Below are 17143 nucleotides of genomic sequence, written 5' to 3' on the forward strand. Positions count from 1 at the left end.
TAAATTATTCTAGTAATAATTTAATCATCTCATTCCTATTTTAAATTAAGAAATTTGTGTTTGCAAAATCATCAAAGCATGTTGGGTTTTCAGTGTGAGAGTAATACTTTTGTAACAAAATGATGTTAGTAATTTTTATGGATTAATTTTTATAAAGGTGTTTCAGTTTTACAGTGTATTGAATGATCTACTACGACTCTTATAATTATTTTGATCTAAAAAAACTTAAAAACTTGAACAATACTTCTTATCGTAACACATTCATTAATCTTCTCTATAAGTTCATAATTCTAACTATTTTATTTAATTTAAGTTATAATTCATGAATATTGCACTAACTTTTATATGAAATTTATTTTCTTTTAAATGATCCCTTTTTGCAAAATTTTTTTTCGAGAAATTAACGTTTAAAGTATATTTTTTTTGCTTTTTGAAGAAAAAGGACAAAAAAAAGAAAGAAAGAAAAATGGTGGGTAGCATTGACAAAACGTGTTGGTGCAAAAACAAAGTTACAGCCACAAATTCAATCTTCCTGGCTCTGGCCACTTTCGGCTTTCCTCTGCCCTCCTTTCCTTCAGTCTCTCTTCTCTGCGGCGGTCTGTTCGAAACGCGGCTCGAACCAACCATGAACGAGATCAAACCCAGCATTTACTCTTATTAGACCCATTTTATCCAAAACTCCGAGAGCCAGAGACAGACGCACTTCTGTAATGGCTGCCACTACTTCCCTATCTCTGCTCCCTTCTTCTCTCAGCTTCCCAACGGAACGCCCTTCAAACGCTTCCCAATCTTCTTCTTCTTCTTCTTGTTCTGTTTTCTTCAATGGCGGGACCCGTCTCAGGTCCCACGACAGCTTTGCTTGCGTGAGTTCGTCTCCCTCTTCAACTTGTTCTTGGAGATTGAATAATGGCAGGGTCGGTGCTCACCGTTTTGGGACGGTGGTCGCTGCTTCTGGGGATTACTATGCTACTCTTGGAATACCAAAATCAGCTTCCAGTAAAGAAATTAAGGCCGCTTATCGTAGATTAGCTCGTCAGGTACCTCACTCAATTCTTTATTTTTCATTTCCTTTCTGTTTTGTAATTTGGTTTTCCTTTTTGTTTTTTTGGGTTGAGACAACTGAGGTAGGAAAGCAAAAGAAGAGTGAAGTTTAAATGGGTGTTTTAGATAAGAGACGGAAATGCTCTTGCTTTTTTTCCGCTTTTTAGTACATATGAAAGCACGTTAGGTCTTGGCCTATAAAAAGAGGTGTACCTCTTTGGCAGCCAAACCTGAGATTCGGAACCGAGAGCTCATAGTTGAAAGTGTGAAGTTTTAACTGTTGGAGTGGTTGGAGTATCTCCTGAGGAAACGAGAAGGAAATATTTAGTGGAAAGATATGCAAATTGTGGAAAAGGGAAAATGTTAAGTAGAAGATGGTGTTATTCTTGATTTTGATTTTGCTAGATGGACAAAGAAAAAAGAATGTGGCTAGACATTTGCTTGTTCCTTTGTCATTGTATTAGTCATCTCATCTTGGCAAAAACCTTTTGAGGGTCTTAAGAGAATCTTCATGCTTTGGATGATAAAACTGTAACATAACCTGGGTTATTTTTGAGATACTTCTTTCGTAAATTTTTTGTAAGTTTTGTGTATTAGAGGAGGGCATGAATTGAGTAACAATTATAATGAGTTATTTTATGTATATCTGACCTCATTTGGCCCATCTTTTCCATTGTAGTTGATAGCCAGCCTAATTTAGATATCAAGGAATGAAAAACCCTGAAATCTTCTATGGCAGCATTGGAAAAAGCTGTTCTATTCAGCCCAAATAATTTGCAGTCTTTCTTGGAAATATTCCGAGCCCAACTGAATATAACCTATTGCCAACCATAATATCAGTGGCAGAATCGTTGTAAGATTGGCAGTTATATGATTGTAGTTCATGCTAGCCTGTTTAAGTTCATTGTCTTTTAATTTTAAATTCACTTTGTTACAAATTTGAAGCTGATAAGTTTGTAGTGGATTATGTATGCTAATGATTTGTTTATTTATCAACTTTTGTTTTTGTTTGTCTTGGTAATTCTGACATTATAACTTTTATCTTAATTTGAAGTATCATCCTGATGTCAATAAGGAACCAGGAGCTACTGAAAAGTTTAAGGAGATTAGTGCTGCATATGAGGTATGCACAAAAGTTTATTGACCAACTATTTCAAAAAATTTCCATGATTACTGGTGTGCAGAGTACTGCTAGTTGAAATATGTTATTAGCTTTATGTTTTACGTGGTTTTCTCGATTGGTTGTGTTTGTGGATAGCCTTATAACAATCACCTATATTTTACGTAATTTTTTCCTCTTACAGTTTGTCTTTAGTTCTCTGTGGCAATTAATAGTATGCCAAGAATACTTTGTTTGTTTACCTGAATGCCTGAAACAAAAGAATTGGAATAAAATGTTAAATTTCTACTCTAATCATTTGCATGTTTGTTTTGGGTCTCCCTCACTCTCTCTCTCTCTCTCTCTCTCTCTTGCTTGTGAACATAGTTGGCAATTTCCATGTCAGTTATTCATCATTTCTACAACTTTTTTTTGACATATTTGAACCAGATTGCATATTTTAGAACAATTTAATTGTAGGACCAAGGATTAGCAAGGGGGAAATAGATTCGTAGATATATGCGGAATGTGTCTATGATACTGTAAGAACTGGATATTTGATCTGTTTATACAAATTTTTTCTTGAATCCATGTGTAAAAGATAGAAAGAGATGTATTATTGTTGTTGAGCATTGAAATTGAATATTGCAATTAAAAGGACAGTGAATATAAGGGTTCTTATTTTTTATTGTGGTATATAATCGACCTGTTATTTACGTTTTGGGTGTGTACAATATAGAGTTAGGCTTGTTAGGATGTCCATCAAGTACTCTTGGACTTAAACAATTTCAGACTCCAGGGAAAAGGGGGAATTGGATGCTAAGGTTGTTGAAAAAGTATCAAAATATTCTTGCACCCAACAAACTAAACACAGTTAACCGCTTCATCGTCAAGAGGTCATAGAACGCATATAATATAATATTCATCCTGCTTTGGACTGAGAAAGGAAGTTCCAAAAGGGTGAGTTTGTTATGGTTTCAAGTTAATTAATTGGCCTTCTTGCATGTTGGTATCTTTCTATATATCATGCAATGCATTGTTAATTACTGATTCAGCATGCCTTGAAATCTTAAGATACAACTTCTGTTGTTTATCCTATGATTGCATATGGAGCTCTTGATATTTATCATGTTGACATACATAATTGTTTTATATTTTATTCTCTTCCTCGTTAGTCACATTTCAGTTTTTGGAGCATAGTGTACTGCAAGTGTTCTTTCCTAGAGGTTCCTTTGTGTGAAAGTACATTACCATACTCAAAATTTTCATTCATCATGTTATTTTTTGAACAATGAAGTGCAACACTGTCAGGTGTTATCAGATGATAAAAAGAGAGCTTTGTATGATCAATATGGTGAAGCTGGAGTCAAAAGTGCAGTAGGGGGACAGTCCAGTGCTTATACGGTAAGCATGTAGTGTGTATTTTTATACTAAGTTTTGTTGTACCACTAATGACAATGAATATTTGAAATATGCTTGAAGAATAGACATGCTGTGCTTGTTGATTACTTCACTGAAAGATGTGTGAACCATATTTGGAAAGCAAGGTACCTGTTTGATTATTAGTTCCTAAATATTTGGTTGTCTGACTGTTAGCATAAGAACAATGTCACTTTCAATATGGAATTTATAATCCTTGTGGGAAGATTATTAGAGGGGTTTGTCGGTTTGGCCATCTGAGTCTCTTTTGCCCTTTCGCTTGCCAATTTGTTAACCATGTGTCCTTCTAAAAGAGTTATGCTGCTTTTAGTTATGTGGGAAATCATGATGGATGCTCCATGAACTAGCATGCGATTGACCTAGGCAGCAGTAGAACCTCTAGACAGCTGTAGGTTAAGTACAACTTACATATTGTTTATCTTCTCCTGCAGACTAATCCCTTTGATCTCTTTGAGACATTCTTTGGACCAAGTATGGGTGGTTTTCCTGGCATGGACCAAACTGGATTCAGAACAGGCCGTCGTAGTACAGTTACTAAAGGTGATGATGTACGGTAAGTTGAGATCTGTTTCTGAGGTTTTAATGATAGTTAGTGGTCCTTTGATCATTCACTTTTGTTATACTAAGCGCTAATTGACTGATTACTTTAGTATGCATACTAAACTTAGGCATGATCACTTTTATGTCTGTTTTGACTACAAAAATGAGATTGACCTCATGTACTGCTATCTAGTATCGGCTGCTTTCTGAGCTTACTTATTTCTGCAGGCTTTTATGTTGCTGAATGATGTTCTCTTCCTCTGTGTGACTACACACTTTTCTCCTTATTTTTTCCTTGTAGTGGGGTGGGGGTGTTTGTTGTTGCAGGATTCTAAGTTCATTAAACCTTTTATATTTTGTGAACAATTTCATTTCCAAAACTTACTAATTGAAACCAGCTCTTAATGTGAAATGGACTTGGTCAATCTGAACACCTCATATCCTACTGCTAACTGGAGCATGATTGACTAATTGTTCAATGTCTTGTATTGAGTCAAATGAGGTGTACCATGCCTAGTATAATTGTTTTCTTTAGCAACTCAAGTTGGCATTGTCATCTGATGCATTGAGAATACTAAATTGCTTTTCGTCACTCTCCTGGAAAATGTGGAAAATAATGCCTTCGAAGTTCTATGTTTTCTTAGGTTCCCATCAAGTAATTCCATTTACCAAATGATGGTTATAAATTACAAATTTAATAACAATTTCTAAAAATTTTCAGTGCATGTTTATGCTATATTGTGTTTTTCTCTTGTGCCTGCGTGAAAGTTTCTTTGTTATATGTTGTCTAATTTGTTGTTATTAATTTTTTAGGTCCTATATTGGCCACATACTGGGGTAGCCGTCCTTTTTCGCTAGAAAATTGTCTATTTCCAAACTCTGATTTTCCAATTATTTGTATGTTCTCTTTTTATGCTTAAATGAGTTCTCTCTCCTTTTTTTTTTTAATACAAGAGAGACTACTATGACTTAAACCTAAATCCCACTCCATCCTCCTTACCTCTTGAGCTAAGTCCAGGTGACTGTACTTCTCTTATTAAGAAGCAGTTCATAGTGTCTTTGAGTTTGATTATGAAAGAAATATATCATTTATAGTATTTGAGGCCTCGCTTGCTAATAATGTGTATTTATTTGTCAATATTTCCTGCATGTTTCTATTTATATGTTTTTCTGTTTCTGTGCTATATATGTCCTTGTTCAAGGGCTTTTATAGTCAATATTGTTCTGATAATTCCAATATTTTCAGTTATGACATTGCTTTACAATTTTCGGAGGCTATTTTTGGAGCTGAAAAGGAATTTGGGCTTTCCCATTTAGAAACATGTGAAGCTTGTCTTGGTACTGGAGCAAAGGTCGGGTCAAAGATGAGGATATGCTCAACTTGTGGTGGAAGGGGTCAAGTTATGAGAACCGAGCAGACACCCTTTGGCTTGTTTTCACAGGTAATAAGAAATATTTTTCATTTAGTTCCTTTGGACTCTTGATTGCCTTTTTTCCTTTTGGGGTGCCTGAGAGTGAGGGGGGTGTTGTGAGGAAGTAGGGCTCTTAATGATCATTTCTGAACTTGGCCTTTTGTCTAAATTTTAAGTGTGCAATTACCTTTAGCACCAGGACCTTGGTTGTACTAGTCATTCTATTTAATTGTAACAATGGCCTACCATCCACATGCTACTCGTGCTGTACCCAATGGTGAAATTGAGGTAAGGTTCATCAGTGCTTGGGTTGGTCACATTATATTCTATCAAATTGAAACCATTTTGTGGAAAAAAATTAGAGTTGAAAGGGGAGAGTTTGACTCCAAGGATCAGTTTTTACAGAAGAAAAGTTTATTGCTTTACAACAGCTGGAATAACCATAGAGCCAGAGGTACAATCTAAACTTGCAACACTACAGTGGTAAAGCCTGTGAGAATTACAAGATAAATTTGGGAGATATTGTTCCAATAAACTTTTTATTTTCATCTCTAGAGGATTTTTGTCTAATAGGTCTCTAATAGAAAACTAATGAATTTATACAGTAAGAGATTACAGCTATTTAATTTATAGCATTTCTATTAAGTCAAATTGCTGAATTTGGTATCGAACATTAATAAGGTTCATGATTGCTATAAGATATTATTAATGTAGGATTTTGTAGCATGGCTGCTAGATAAGGAAGCAATCATGTTTGTACTATAATGATTGAATCGTTCTCTTTTCTCTCACTGTTTTCTGTTCTGAGAACCTATGTGTGAAGACTTTGTTATAAGATGTTGCCTATATAGCTTTTCCATTGTATTTTGTAGGTTTCTGTTTGTCCAAATTGTGGTGGGGATGGTGAAGTCATTTCGGAATACTGTCGGAAATGCTCTGGTAAAGGACGTATACGAGTTAAGAAAAATATCAAAGTCAAAATTCCTCCTGGAGTTAGTTCAGGAAGCATCCTCAGAGTTGCTGGGGAGGGTGATGCTGGGCCAAGAGGGTATGTGGATGAACTTTTTTATTGCATCTCTAATCTCAATGAAGTCTTCTGGTATTATCAGCTGAATGCAATCTGAAGTTGCATTTTCTTTTTCAATTATAGTAGGTATATCTTGCCCTTGAAATATATTACCAAATAAATATAAGCTCCATTTCCTGTCAGCCATAATCACCTCTGGACCTGATATAAAAGAAGTTGCAACTTGGTTTCTTGGCACATGTAATTTAAAACTTGTATTGAAGTTTTCGAGTGTAACATTGGTAAATAGAGAACTGGTGTTTGCTTATAGGAAGTTGAAATACTAGCAAAAATGTGTATTTTACAGTATGACAGCCAATTCATATTATATCGAATCTTTGATTTAAGTTTTTGCTTATCAGTATTCTCCAGTCTTACCTTTTGAAGTCAAGAATGGTAATTTGCTTTAAATTGTGATGATAACGATATTGCTATTCATAAATTCCTTGATCATACTGGAATTAGAATAACTTCTTGTGACTGTACTATGATGGTACTGCATGTATAGGTGGTGATGTCTTTTTGGTTTCATAGAAGTCTTGTCACAGAAGTGTTTCTTCTATGTACTTCCTCCTCTTTATTTTGTTTATTTTTCTACTCAACTGCTGTCTTTTGTAATTTTTATGATTAAATTTATGCATATAATGATTATTTCTCATTACTACTTCCAGGGAAGTGTATTTCTTGTATCATAGGGTTGCTTCTCCTTGATTGCTTTAGATAAATTTGTCTACATAAAAAATTAAATTTACGTTTGGGGGCTTGCAAGCTACAGATTTTATACATTAACCTCTTGTGTCCAGTTTCACCTTCGGGATTATGTGTTGATGACAGAAGTAGGACAAAAGAAACTGTAGTCTTAGATCTTTGGAGATTTAGTTCTTGAACATTATTTTCTGGTTTCTGCAGGGGCCCTCCAGGAGATCTTTATGTATATCTAGATGTTGAAGAGGTAGCAGGAATCCAAAGGGATGGCATAAATCTCTCCTCAACAGTGGCCATTAGTTATCTTGATGCCATACTGGGGTCTGTTGTAAAGGTAGTTTTTCACTGTATTTTGTCTTTATTATCATTTATTCATGCATTAAATTCTTAATTGTTTTAGTTTTCATATCAATTGTCATAAATTAAAGAAATGCAATAGTTTTAAGTGGAAAAGCTCGCGTTCCTAATATTATGTGCAATTATTGTAGCACCTGTAAAACCCTGCATTTGCTTACTTGCCTAATGCTCTTTTCTTTTAAAGTTTTGGTTGAAGATTTTTTCAGTGTTTTAGTTTTCATTAGTTTATTATGCAATCTTCCATACAAAATCATCTTCTCAACGTTTCATCATAAATTGTGCTGCACAAACCTGGAATAACTTAAAGTGAGGAGATGGGCGACTGTTTTTTCAATGCCTCATCACTGCCTTCCACACCTGAGAAAAAGTATTTTCTGGTTCGCTTGGCTATATCTGCTAAAATTTAGTTTGCTAGCACATAAATTTTAGTGTTGGTGGCAACTCTATTCCTATTTTATCCTCACCAACATCTCATGCTTTATCACATAGTGATTTCTTTTCACTATAACAGGTAAAAACGGTGGAAGGGGTAACTGACCTACAGATCCCACCTGGCACTCAACCAGGGGAAGTCTTAGTCCTTGCAAGGAAAGGTGCACCTAAGCTGAACAAACCATCTATACGGGGTGACCATTTGTTCACAATTAAAGTAACCATACCAAATAGAATAAGGTATGAGATGATCTTTATCAGTGTTTAGTTTATGGTTATAGAATAGCTAAACTGCTTTTTGAATTAATTTTTGGTAGTATGTTCCTTCTAGGCCATATGAAGTTGCCTTCAACTGTTGGTCAATTTCTCATAGATCCTCCATTTTTTCGTTAATAGTAAACACGTCTCTTTTACTTGTTAACAGTAGGTTCTTTTATCTTTATCCTTCTTAGCTGAAATTAACAGTGTGTTTAGGTCACTTTATGAAAAGTCAGCTAATTCATATTGGTTAATTGCTTTTCATATTTTTAGTTAACGTAATAAAAGTTGAAAGGATCAATAGACTTTTTAGTGGCCCAATAGGAGTTGGGAAAGGTGCAGTTGGTGTGATTCTAAGGTTGTTTTCTTAATTACACATGGTCTTTATTTTGAATCTTGTTAAGAGTCACATAAAAGTTGTTCATGATTAAATATCTGAAAATTCAATTAAATTAAGTAATTTTATGGTGTTTCAGTGTGTGTTTAGTGAGTGTGGTTAAATAGTTGCCGTTGCGTAGTATAATGCCTGTTATTGACTACCACTGGCCTTGTTAAATCTGTTCCCTCTAATGCTTAAATATATTGAAATTAGTTATTCCTGCTAACTTCACACTGTAATGCTTCCTTGTATTTGCAGTGCCAAGGAGCGGGAATTGCTTGAGGAACTTGCCTCTCTGAGTAATACGACCAGCAGCCGTTCACGAACACGCCCTAGAACTCAGCCTGCCAGTAAGAAATTGCCTCACCTTGTGCAAATGGCTTTGTTTTATATTTGTTATTTAAAGTAATGATGTCATATTCACAAGATGCACTGTCGTGGCCTAAACTTTTAGAATTTGAATAGAAGTAGTCAAAGACAATGTTATACTAACATATCATTGTCACCAATCTGGGACTAAGAAAGTTGTATTGCTTGTCTTGTGTGGTAAGCATAGGTATTAGTTGCTTATTGTTTGGATTACATGAGTTAAGCTTACATATTTACTTGTGCAGCCAAAACTGCTGAAAGTAAGGTTGGTAAGGATGTAGAGAAAACTGAAGAACCAGCAGATCAGAATGATCCATGGACAAAGTTAAAAGCTTTTGCAGGGTAATGTCTGTGTGTGTGTGTGTGTTTGTGTCTACACGCATGCTCAAATGCTTGTGTTTGTTGATGCGTGTGCTGCTGTGAATGTTACCATTATTTGCATGATTATAGTTTTCTCTTTTTTTTTAAAAAAAAAAATTTGAACTCCACAGTTTAGCAGCATCTGAAATTTCCTCTTTGACACCTGATTTCTTTGATTTAAGTAATGCATGATTGTGTTAGGTGGTTTCCATGATGAGTTGATTGTAATATCTAGCTCTTAGATGCTGTAATTGCGATATATGTGCAGTTATTCTCCAGCATTCTTATCTATGATCTGCAGTTGTTCTTTTTAACATTTTAGTATGTCATGAATGCTGTTCGAGTGTGTAACTGCAAATTGTTAGAAAAAGAAACTAGCATGGGCTTTCAAGCTTTATCCATGGGGTATGATAGTGGTGCAAGATCCAGTGATCCACTGCTCCGTACCATCCTGTCACATGATTTACCACTTTCGAGTGTTAACCATCCCATGTAACAGAAGTTTTACAGTTACAGCATCTTTTTAAAAATTTTCTTGATCTAGAATTTGTGAAGCCAGATGTACTGACTCTTTTCTTCATTCTGATTTATCATCTGCACAATATATCTCATTCTGCTTTCTCTCATATTTCCTTGTGTTCTTTCATTTCAATTGTGTTTTCTTTTCCTGAGACGAAACTTCTCACCATTCATTGCATCTATTTTCTTTGTTAATTAGTTTTATGTTTTTCGACCTTAAAAATGTGATATTTGCAGGTCTGTTGCAAATGTTGCTCTTAAATGGCTGAAAGACAACTTCTAATCTGATATCTGGATTAGGTTAAGCCTAAACTTATCCATACCTGCCCTTGAGTACTATGTTGCTAAATGTTCTTTCATCTTTCTGATCAAGGGTTCTGAAAGGCCGTGGGATAACTTAGTTGGAGGAGCTTTAATTGCACTAAAAAAGGAAAGAAGGCGACATTGAGCAAATTGCAATTTGCTAACTATTGGAAATTCTTTTAATTTTTTATGCAAATTTTATTATTTGAAAATTTGATACGGTTTGCCTCAAATGTCATCCATCTGTACTATAGACCATAAAGCAGTTGGAGGCTGTAACAACAGGTGAATGTAATAAAGATTTGTAAAAGTTTAGCAATCTTCATGGAATTTCATGTTCAATCTAGGCATGAGCCTCATGATGGGCTACCAAGAAGTTACTGAACTTGGTGTTATTTCATTCAATTTAGTCAAGTTTAGCCAAATTAATTGATCTTTTCCCAACTGGAATGTGTCCAACCAAATGGGAAGTGTTCTAAAAACAGAACAGGGGGCTTTAACCCTTTCAGTCAATTGACATTTGGCAGGCCTCAACGCTAAAGTAGCATAAGCTTTTGGAAGTTGCTAATTAACCTTTTGAGACTTGCGAGTTCTTTGAAGCTGAGAAATTCATATGTTGATAAAACGAGGCATTAATGCTTGTGCTGCTATGCTAGCTACTGCCCCAAACCTCAGAAATTTATCCTAGTTCTCGTTAGTTTGCCTTGCAACTAAGCAATAGACTCACAGTTTATCCATGGGCCATGACATTTGGCCCGTTCCTGAATAGATTAATACGAAAAAGAAAACTAAACCCATAGATGCAAAGGCCACAGTTTACATTTTTCTGTTGAAATTGACAGTATCCTTCTTCCAGAATAACTAAAATTGCTCCAACTTTAGCTCCAAAACAGCCTCACAGGCTTCTTGAAGAGAAGTTCATTTCTCTCTTACAATCATGTAAGACCTTAAAACATCTCTTCCAAATCCAAACCAAAATTTTGACTCATGGCTTTGACCAAAACCAATACATAACTCCGAGATTTGTGACCGCATGTTCTCAGCTGAAGCAAATGGGCATTGCCCAGACAATGTTTGATAAAATTCCTGAACGAAACACAGCCCTATGGAATTCATTGATTAAAGGGTATGCGCAGAATGGGTTTTATGAAAAAGTTATATTCTTGTTCAGTCAAATGAAAAGCATGGGTTTTTCACTACCCAATGGCTTTACTTTTCCTATTGTTCTTAAATGTTGTTTCAAGTGTAATGCATTGAGAGAAGGTGCGGAAGTGCATTGCGTTGTGATAAAAAGTGGTTTTAGAGGAAACCCTTTTGTTGGAACTACGTTAATCGAGATGTATTCAGGTTGGAGAATGATTGCAGCAGCTTATAGAGTGTTCAGTGAAATGGTTGACCGGAATGTTGTCGCTTGGACTTCAATGATTAACGGGTTTATTCTAAGTCATGATTTAGTCAAGGCACGGTTTCTTTTTGAGCTGGCGCCGGAGCGTGATATTGTGTTGTGGAATACTATGGTTTCGGGTTATATTGAGATGGGGGACATGGTGGAAGCAAGGAATCTTTTTGATCAGATGCTGAAAAAGGATGTAATGGCATGGAATACAATATTGCATGGTTACGCGATTAATAGGGATGTTGAGGCTTGTGGGAGGTTTTTTGAAGAGATGCCTGAGCGGAATGTTTTTTCATGGAATGGATTAATTGGAGGGTATGCAAGAAATGAGTGTTTCTTGGAGGTTTTGGATGTATTCAAGAGGATGCTAATTGATGGTAATGTTCTTCCTAATGATGCTACGCTTGTGACTGTGTTGTCTGCATGTGCGAAGTTAGGAGCTTTGGATTTGGGGAAATGGGTCCATGTATATGCAGAGAATAATGGATATAAAGGAAATGTTTATGTTGGGAATGCTTTAATTGATTTATATGCAAAGTGTGGGATGATAAAAAATGCAGTTGATATTTTCAAGAGCATGGATAAGAAGGATTTGATAAGTTGGAACACAATAATTGGGGGCTTAGCAATGCATGGGCATGGAGGTGATGCTTTAGATTTATTTTGTCAAATGAAGAATGGTGGAATGAATCCAGATGGAATTACCTTCATTGGTGTTTTGTGTGCTTGTACACATATGGGTTTAGTTGAAGATGGCATTTCATATTTCCAATCAATGGTAGATGATTATTCTATTCAGCCTCAGATTGAGCATTATGGTTGTATGGTTGATCTGCTAGCCCGAGCTGGACTTTTACCACAGGCTCTGGATTTTGTGAAGAAGATGCCTATGGAAGCAGATGCTGTTATTTGGGCTGCCTTACTTGGAGCATGTCGGGTTTATAAAAATGTTGAATTTGCTGAGCTTGCTCTTGAACACCTCATTAAACTTGAGCCAACAAACCCTGCAAATTTTGTCATGCTTGCTAACATATATGGGGATCTTGGTAGATGGAAAGATGTGGCAAGATTAAAAGTTGCAATGCGAGATACTGGGCACAAAAAATTGCCAGGATGTAGCTTGATTGAGGTTAATGATGGTGTGGTTGAGTTTTATTCCCTAGATGAGAGGCATCCTGAAACAAAGGAAATATATGGAGCCTTGAGGGGATTGACAAAACTGTTGAGATCATGTGGGTATATACCGGATCTTCAAGAGCTTGGGCAGGGGGGTTGAGGTGAAAAAAAATACTGCAGAATCAAGGAGAGAGTCATTGGTCAGGATGACATGTCTCAGGTGGTTGAGTTTTACTGTCATCCCTTTTCAACCTGTGACACGTCTCTAGTGGTTTTCTTGAACTTGTGATTGTTAAAAATTCGCGAGCAGCAGTTGAAGAGGTTCTAGAGTCTGGAATAAATTGCTTTGTGCTTAGGCTGACATCCCTTGCCGTGCAAGTATTGTGTAAGGAAAATTCTGAGTATTTTCTCAATTCCAAAGGATGTTAAACATGAAGCTGGCAGTCATATTTGTTTCCCCTTTTCTATATCACACTTTTTAAGCCAGGATGAAGGTGAATTCACTGGATAGGGCGAATGAATGAGTGACTGATGTATATCACTAGGAGAAGCCCAGGATGGAAGACTGAATCAAACTGAAACTTAGATACATACATGAGCAAAAGGATTTATCCTCTTGATAAATCCTCTTGATTTTCCTCTTGATTATCCTCTTGATTTTCAATTCCAATAAGCTAACAAGTTAAAGGATTTATTCTAATCATTTCAGCTGCCATCAACTAGAAGATAACAATGCTTGGCTTGATTTAGCAGTTGTCCAACATCATACAGCTGAGGTCTGAGATTTCAAGTGAACCTCTGTTCTCTGAAGATGGCAATGCTCCTACTCTTCCAAGCCTGCAAGGAAAATTTTGAAATTAACCTGTGTAACCTGGTAAAGTTCATTATATCATTTGCTAGTTCTTTAGATACATTGGATTTAATAAACTTTGTTTGGATTGAAATACTTTTAATGTTGAGGAACTATTCTAGAAAGTTATTGAATAATTCATAGTGAATGGTTGATTCTAGCTTTGGTAATGAGCTCATGCTTTTTATACATGAATTTGACCTTAAAAACTTCTATGTAGACTTCTGATTATACGCATCATCTAGCAGGTAAGTTCCTTCAGATAAAAGTTATTAGAAGAGTATATATCAATAGGAAATAGAGATGGGAAGAATGCTAGCTCATTTAAAAATTTGGTTGAAGAATACTCCTACTCAACCCGAATGCTGAAGTTAACAGAGAAGTGATTAATAAATCAGACAAAGAAAACGACATCAAAAGGTTTTGAAATTCTAGCTCCCATAATCATCACTATCTTTTCCTTCCTAGAGAAAGACCAGACTTTCTATGTAAGTGACAATAGTAAACCAGTTTACCTCTGGATAATCGAATTCAACATTCTTAATTTCTTCATTATTAGGATCATACACAGTTGGCCGTGTAAGATTTTCCAAAACAAACTTCCCATTCACCCCCAATCCTAAAAACCAGAGCGGGTGACTTAAAGAGAGTTGAATAGAATGTAGTCCAGTCCATGACTCTTGAACACCATATTCCTCCGTCACCCATATCTCATGACATGCTCCTTTCCCGGGCTTAACCACACAAAGCGAATTCTTATAAACATCAATCCACATAGGCCATATTTCTCTTAAAGCAAAAACTGGCACTGGAATTGACTTGAACACCTCGGTGCTGACATCAAAACTAACTAGTTCTACTTGTATTGCGTTTCTATTCTTCTCACCTAATGAAAGATAATAGAGAATCAAGACAGATATCATAATGAAGGATAATGGGGATCATAAACAGATATGCTTCTTGACTTAGTGAATAGATATCATAATGAAGTATAATGGGCATCATGACAGATATGCTCCTTGACTTAGTGATATAATTTCTTGATCTGATTTCCTTAATTCCCTTAATCATAGGACGTTACAACTTTTATTTAAACATTATACTTTATTGTATAGATTATTTTCCTTTTATATTGATGCTATAACTTGTATATAGACGAATGAATATTAATCGATTAAATCATTCTAAAAGAGTATTCAAATTCTTTATGGTATCAGAGCAAGGTTGTAGACTACTTAAGCTAAAATTCTTTAATGGCCAATAAGAGTAAGGAAGGGGTAAGGGTAACGAGAATTTGGTATCCACCGTAAGTGCGATTACACTAAATAGCACCTTGGTTGATACCAAATCACCTTATAACCTACATCTCTCTGATCATTCTGGCCTAATATTTGTTACACATTTATTAAGTGAAATTGAGAATAATTACTTCACTTAGAAGTGTAATTTCTTAAATGCTCTCCAATCCAAGAACAAAGCAAAATCTCTTTATGGACTCAAGAAATCTCTTTATGGACTTCGTCAAGTGTCACAAAATTGGTATCAAAAGTTCACTAATGACTTACTAGCCATTGGATTTGTTCAATCGCATGTTGATTATTCTTTATTCACGTACTCTGCCAAGGAGTCATTTGTTGCAGTATTAATCTGTGTTGATGATGCTATAATAATAGGAACTGATGCACTCAAGATTTCCCAACAAAAGACTTACTTGGATCGTGAATTTTGCATTAAAGATTTAGACAAGTTGAAATATCTTTTAGGCATTAAGGTGGTACATTCTCCATCTAGCATTGTCTTGAGCCAACGAAAATATGTGCTTGGTATATTGGCATATAGCAGCCTCACTAGTTGCAAACCTGCATCGTCACTTATGGACCAACAGGTCAAGCTCGATCTTGATGAAGGACCACTTTGTTCAGTTATGGGACAATACAAAAGGTTAATTGGAAGATTATTATATCTCACCATCACAAGAGCTGATATTAGTTTTACTGTTCATGTTCTAAGTCAGTTTATGCATTTCGTATGTCAGCCTCATTTCAATGCAACCCTATGTGTTCTTAAGTATCTCCAAGCTACGGTTTGTTCGTCTCCTATCTCATGGTGATCCAAGAAACAATCAATTGTTTATCGTTCCCTCGCAGAAACAGAGTATACGCCCATGACAATGGTGGCAAGTGAGATTGCATGGCTTCTTAGATTATTAGCTGACCTTCGAATTTCACGCCCATCACTAGCTTCATTATTTTGTGACAATCAAGTTGCACTTCATATTGCCGTGAATCTGATCTTTCATGAGCGTACCAAGCACATCGAGATCGACTGTTATTTTATCAAACAACACATCTAGTCCAAAACCCTTGCTCCACGGTCCATCTCATCCCAATTTCTGTCGGCAAACATTTTACCAAGGCTTTTGGACAAAATCGTTTCCATGATTTAATGGCCAAGTTGGGCATTACTAATCTTCATACTCCAACTTGAGGGGGAGTGATGAAGGATAATACAGAATCATGACAGATATCATAATGAAGGATAATGAGGATCATAATAGATATGATCTTTGACTTAGTGAATAGGTATCATAATGAATGATATTGGCGATCATGACAGATATGCTCCTTGACTTAGTGATATAATTTCCTAATCTAATTTCTTTAATTCCCTTAATCATAGGATGTTACACTTTATTGTACAGATTGTTTTCCTTTTATATTGATGCTATGATTTGTATACAAATAGATGAACATTAATCGTATAAATCGTTCCAAGACTTCATCAACTATTCCCAACTAAGGAATAGCCCTAAAGTTAACACCTAGTGACATTGCCACTTCTCTCCAAGAATTCATTCCTAACGTGTACACTTGAGCTTGCATGCTAGAAACAAATTTCCCTTCCATATGGGAATACGAAGAAACTACCCTAACTACCTTATAATCGTTATTTACAGAATCATAGCCCAACCCCAATGACACATGATGCAGATCTGGACGAGAAAGAGTGGATTCAGAGATGATCTTATGCACTCTAAGAGCAAGGTTACAAAGCATGATCTTGGTACAAGGAAAAGGATGATTAATATATAAACAAATCCAACCGTTACAGGAACCAACAACCTCGAACAGCTCATTCTGAGGTGTAAAGAAAAGGATGATTAAATTCCAATCATTCCTTCCCGCGGCTTTCAACTAAAACTTGAACAATTCCTGGCTTGATTAAGCAACCATACAGCCAATACAGACATATAGACCTTTACTTAAAAACCACTAATTGATAAATATACTAATATACTTCTTAAAATTTTCAGAATTATATATATATGGTAAATATTTTAAATCTAATTATTGTCTTTAATTATATATATTAAATTTAATTTATAATTGGATAGAAGTTGTTTTAACAATTAAATAAATATGTGCAAAAATATAAGTTCACATAAGTTAACAAGGGGTGGGCTAAATATTGAAAATTTGAAATTTTATTTATATTTGATGT

The 17143-nt window shown here is 35.5% G+C and overlaps 2 protein-coding genes and 1 pseudogene across 3 annotated transcripts; 2 read left to right on the top strand and 1 right to left on the bottom strand.

The window, feature by feature from the left end:
• Positions 1–504: 504 nt before the first annotated feature.
• LOC110427260 (Molecular chaperone Hsp40/DnaJ family protein) lies at positions 505–10670 on the top strand. Of its 2 annotated transcripts, XM_021442741.2 has the most exons (12): positions 505–1037; positions 2096–2164; positions 3452–3544; positions 4012–4133; positions 5367–5562; positions 6405–6580; positions 7508–7637; positions 8172–8332; positions 8988–9079; positions 9344–9440; positions 10215–10277; positions 10351–10670. In XM_021442741.2, the coding sequence occupies exons 1-11, from the start codon at positions 711–713 to the stop codon at positions 10258–10260; spliced, it is 1509 nt and encodes a 502-aa protein (XP_021298416.1). In that variant the 5' UTR covers positions 505–710; the 3' UTR covers positions 10261–10277; positions 10351–10670. The 2 variants fall into 2 exon arrangements, with proteins under 2 accessions (XP_021298416.1, XP_021298415.1); XM_021442740.2 differs by having other exon boundaries at positions 10215–10669.
• Positions 10671–11094: 424 nt separating this feature from the next.
• On the top strand, positions 11095–13792 carry LOC110427164 (pentatricopeptide repeat-containing protein At2g29760, chloroplastic pseudogene; annotated as a pseudogene).
• LOC110427321 (F-box/kelch-repeat protein At3g23880-like) lies at positions 13539–16698 on the bottom strand. The gene is made up of 3 exons (XM_089785462.1): positions 16464–16698; positions 14150–14528; positions 13539–13629 (listed from the first exon to the last, which is right to left on the bottom strand). Exons 1-3 carry the CDS (start codon positions 16696–16698, stop codon positions 13539–13541), a joined length of 705 nt encoding a protein of 234 aa, XP_089641588.1.
• Positions 16699–17143: the final 445 nt, after the last annotated feature.

The sequence above is a fragment of the Theobroma umbraticum genome, unplaced genomic scaffold (genome assembly GCF_002168275.2).
Source record: "Theobroma umbraticum cultivar Fairchild unplaced genomic scaffold, ASM216827v3 scaffold_228.0, whole genome shotgun sequence".
Taxonomy (NCBI): Eukaryota; Viridiplantae; Streptophyta; class Magnoliopsida; order Malvales; family Malvaceae; genus Theobroma; species Theobroma umbraticum.

Coding starts and splice junctions, on each gene's coding strand:
- LOC110427260 (XM_021442741.2), top strand. CDS start 711: ATGGCTGCCACTACTTCCCTATCTCTGCTCCCTTCTTCTCTCAGCTTC. Junction 1,038..2,095: donor ATCGTAGATTAGCTCGTCAG/GTACCTCACTCA, acceptor CTTAATTTGAAG/TATCATCCTGATGTCAATAA. Junction 6,581..7,507: donor GGTGATGCTGGGCCAAGAGG/GTATGTGGATGA, acceptor TGGTTTCTGCAG/GGGCCCTCCAGGAGATCTTT.
- LOC110427321 (XM_089785462.1), bottom strand. CDS start 16,698: ATGCTTTGTAACCTTGCTCTTAGAGTGCATAAGATCATCTCTGAATCC. Junction 14,529..16,463: donor AGAAGTGGCAATGTCACTAG/GTGTTAACTTTA, acceptor ATCTTTCATTAG/GTGAGAAGAATAGAAACGCA. Junction 13,630..14,149: donor GATTATCCAGAGGTAAACTG/GTTTACTATTGT, acceptor TTTTCCTTGCAG/GCTTGGAAGAGTAGGAGCAT.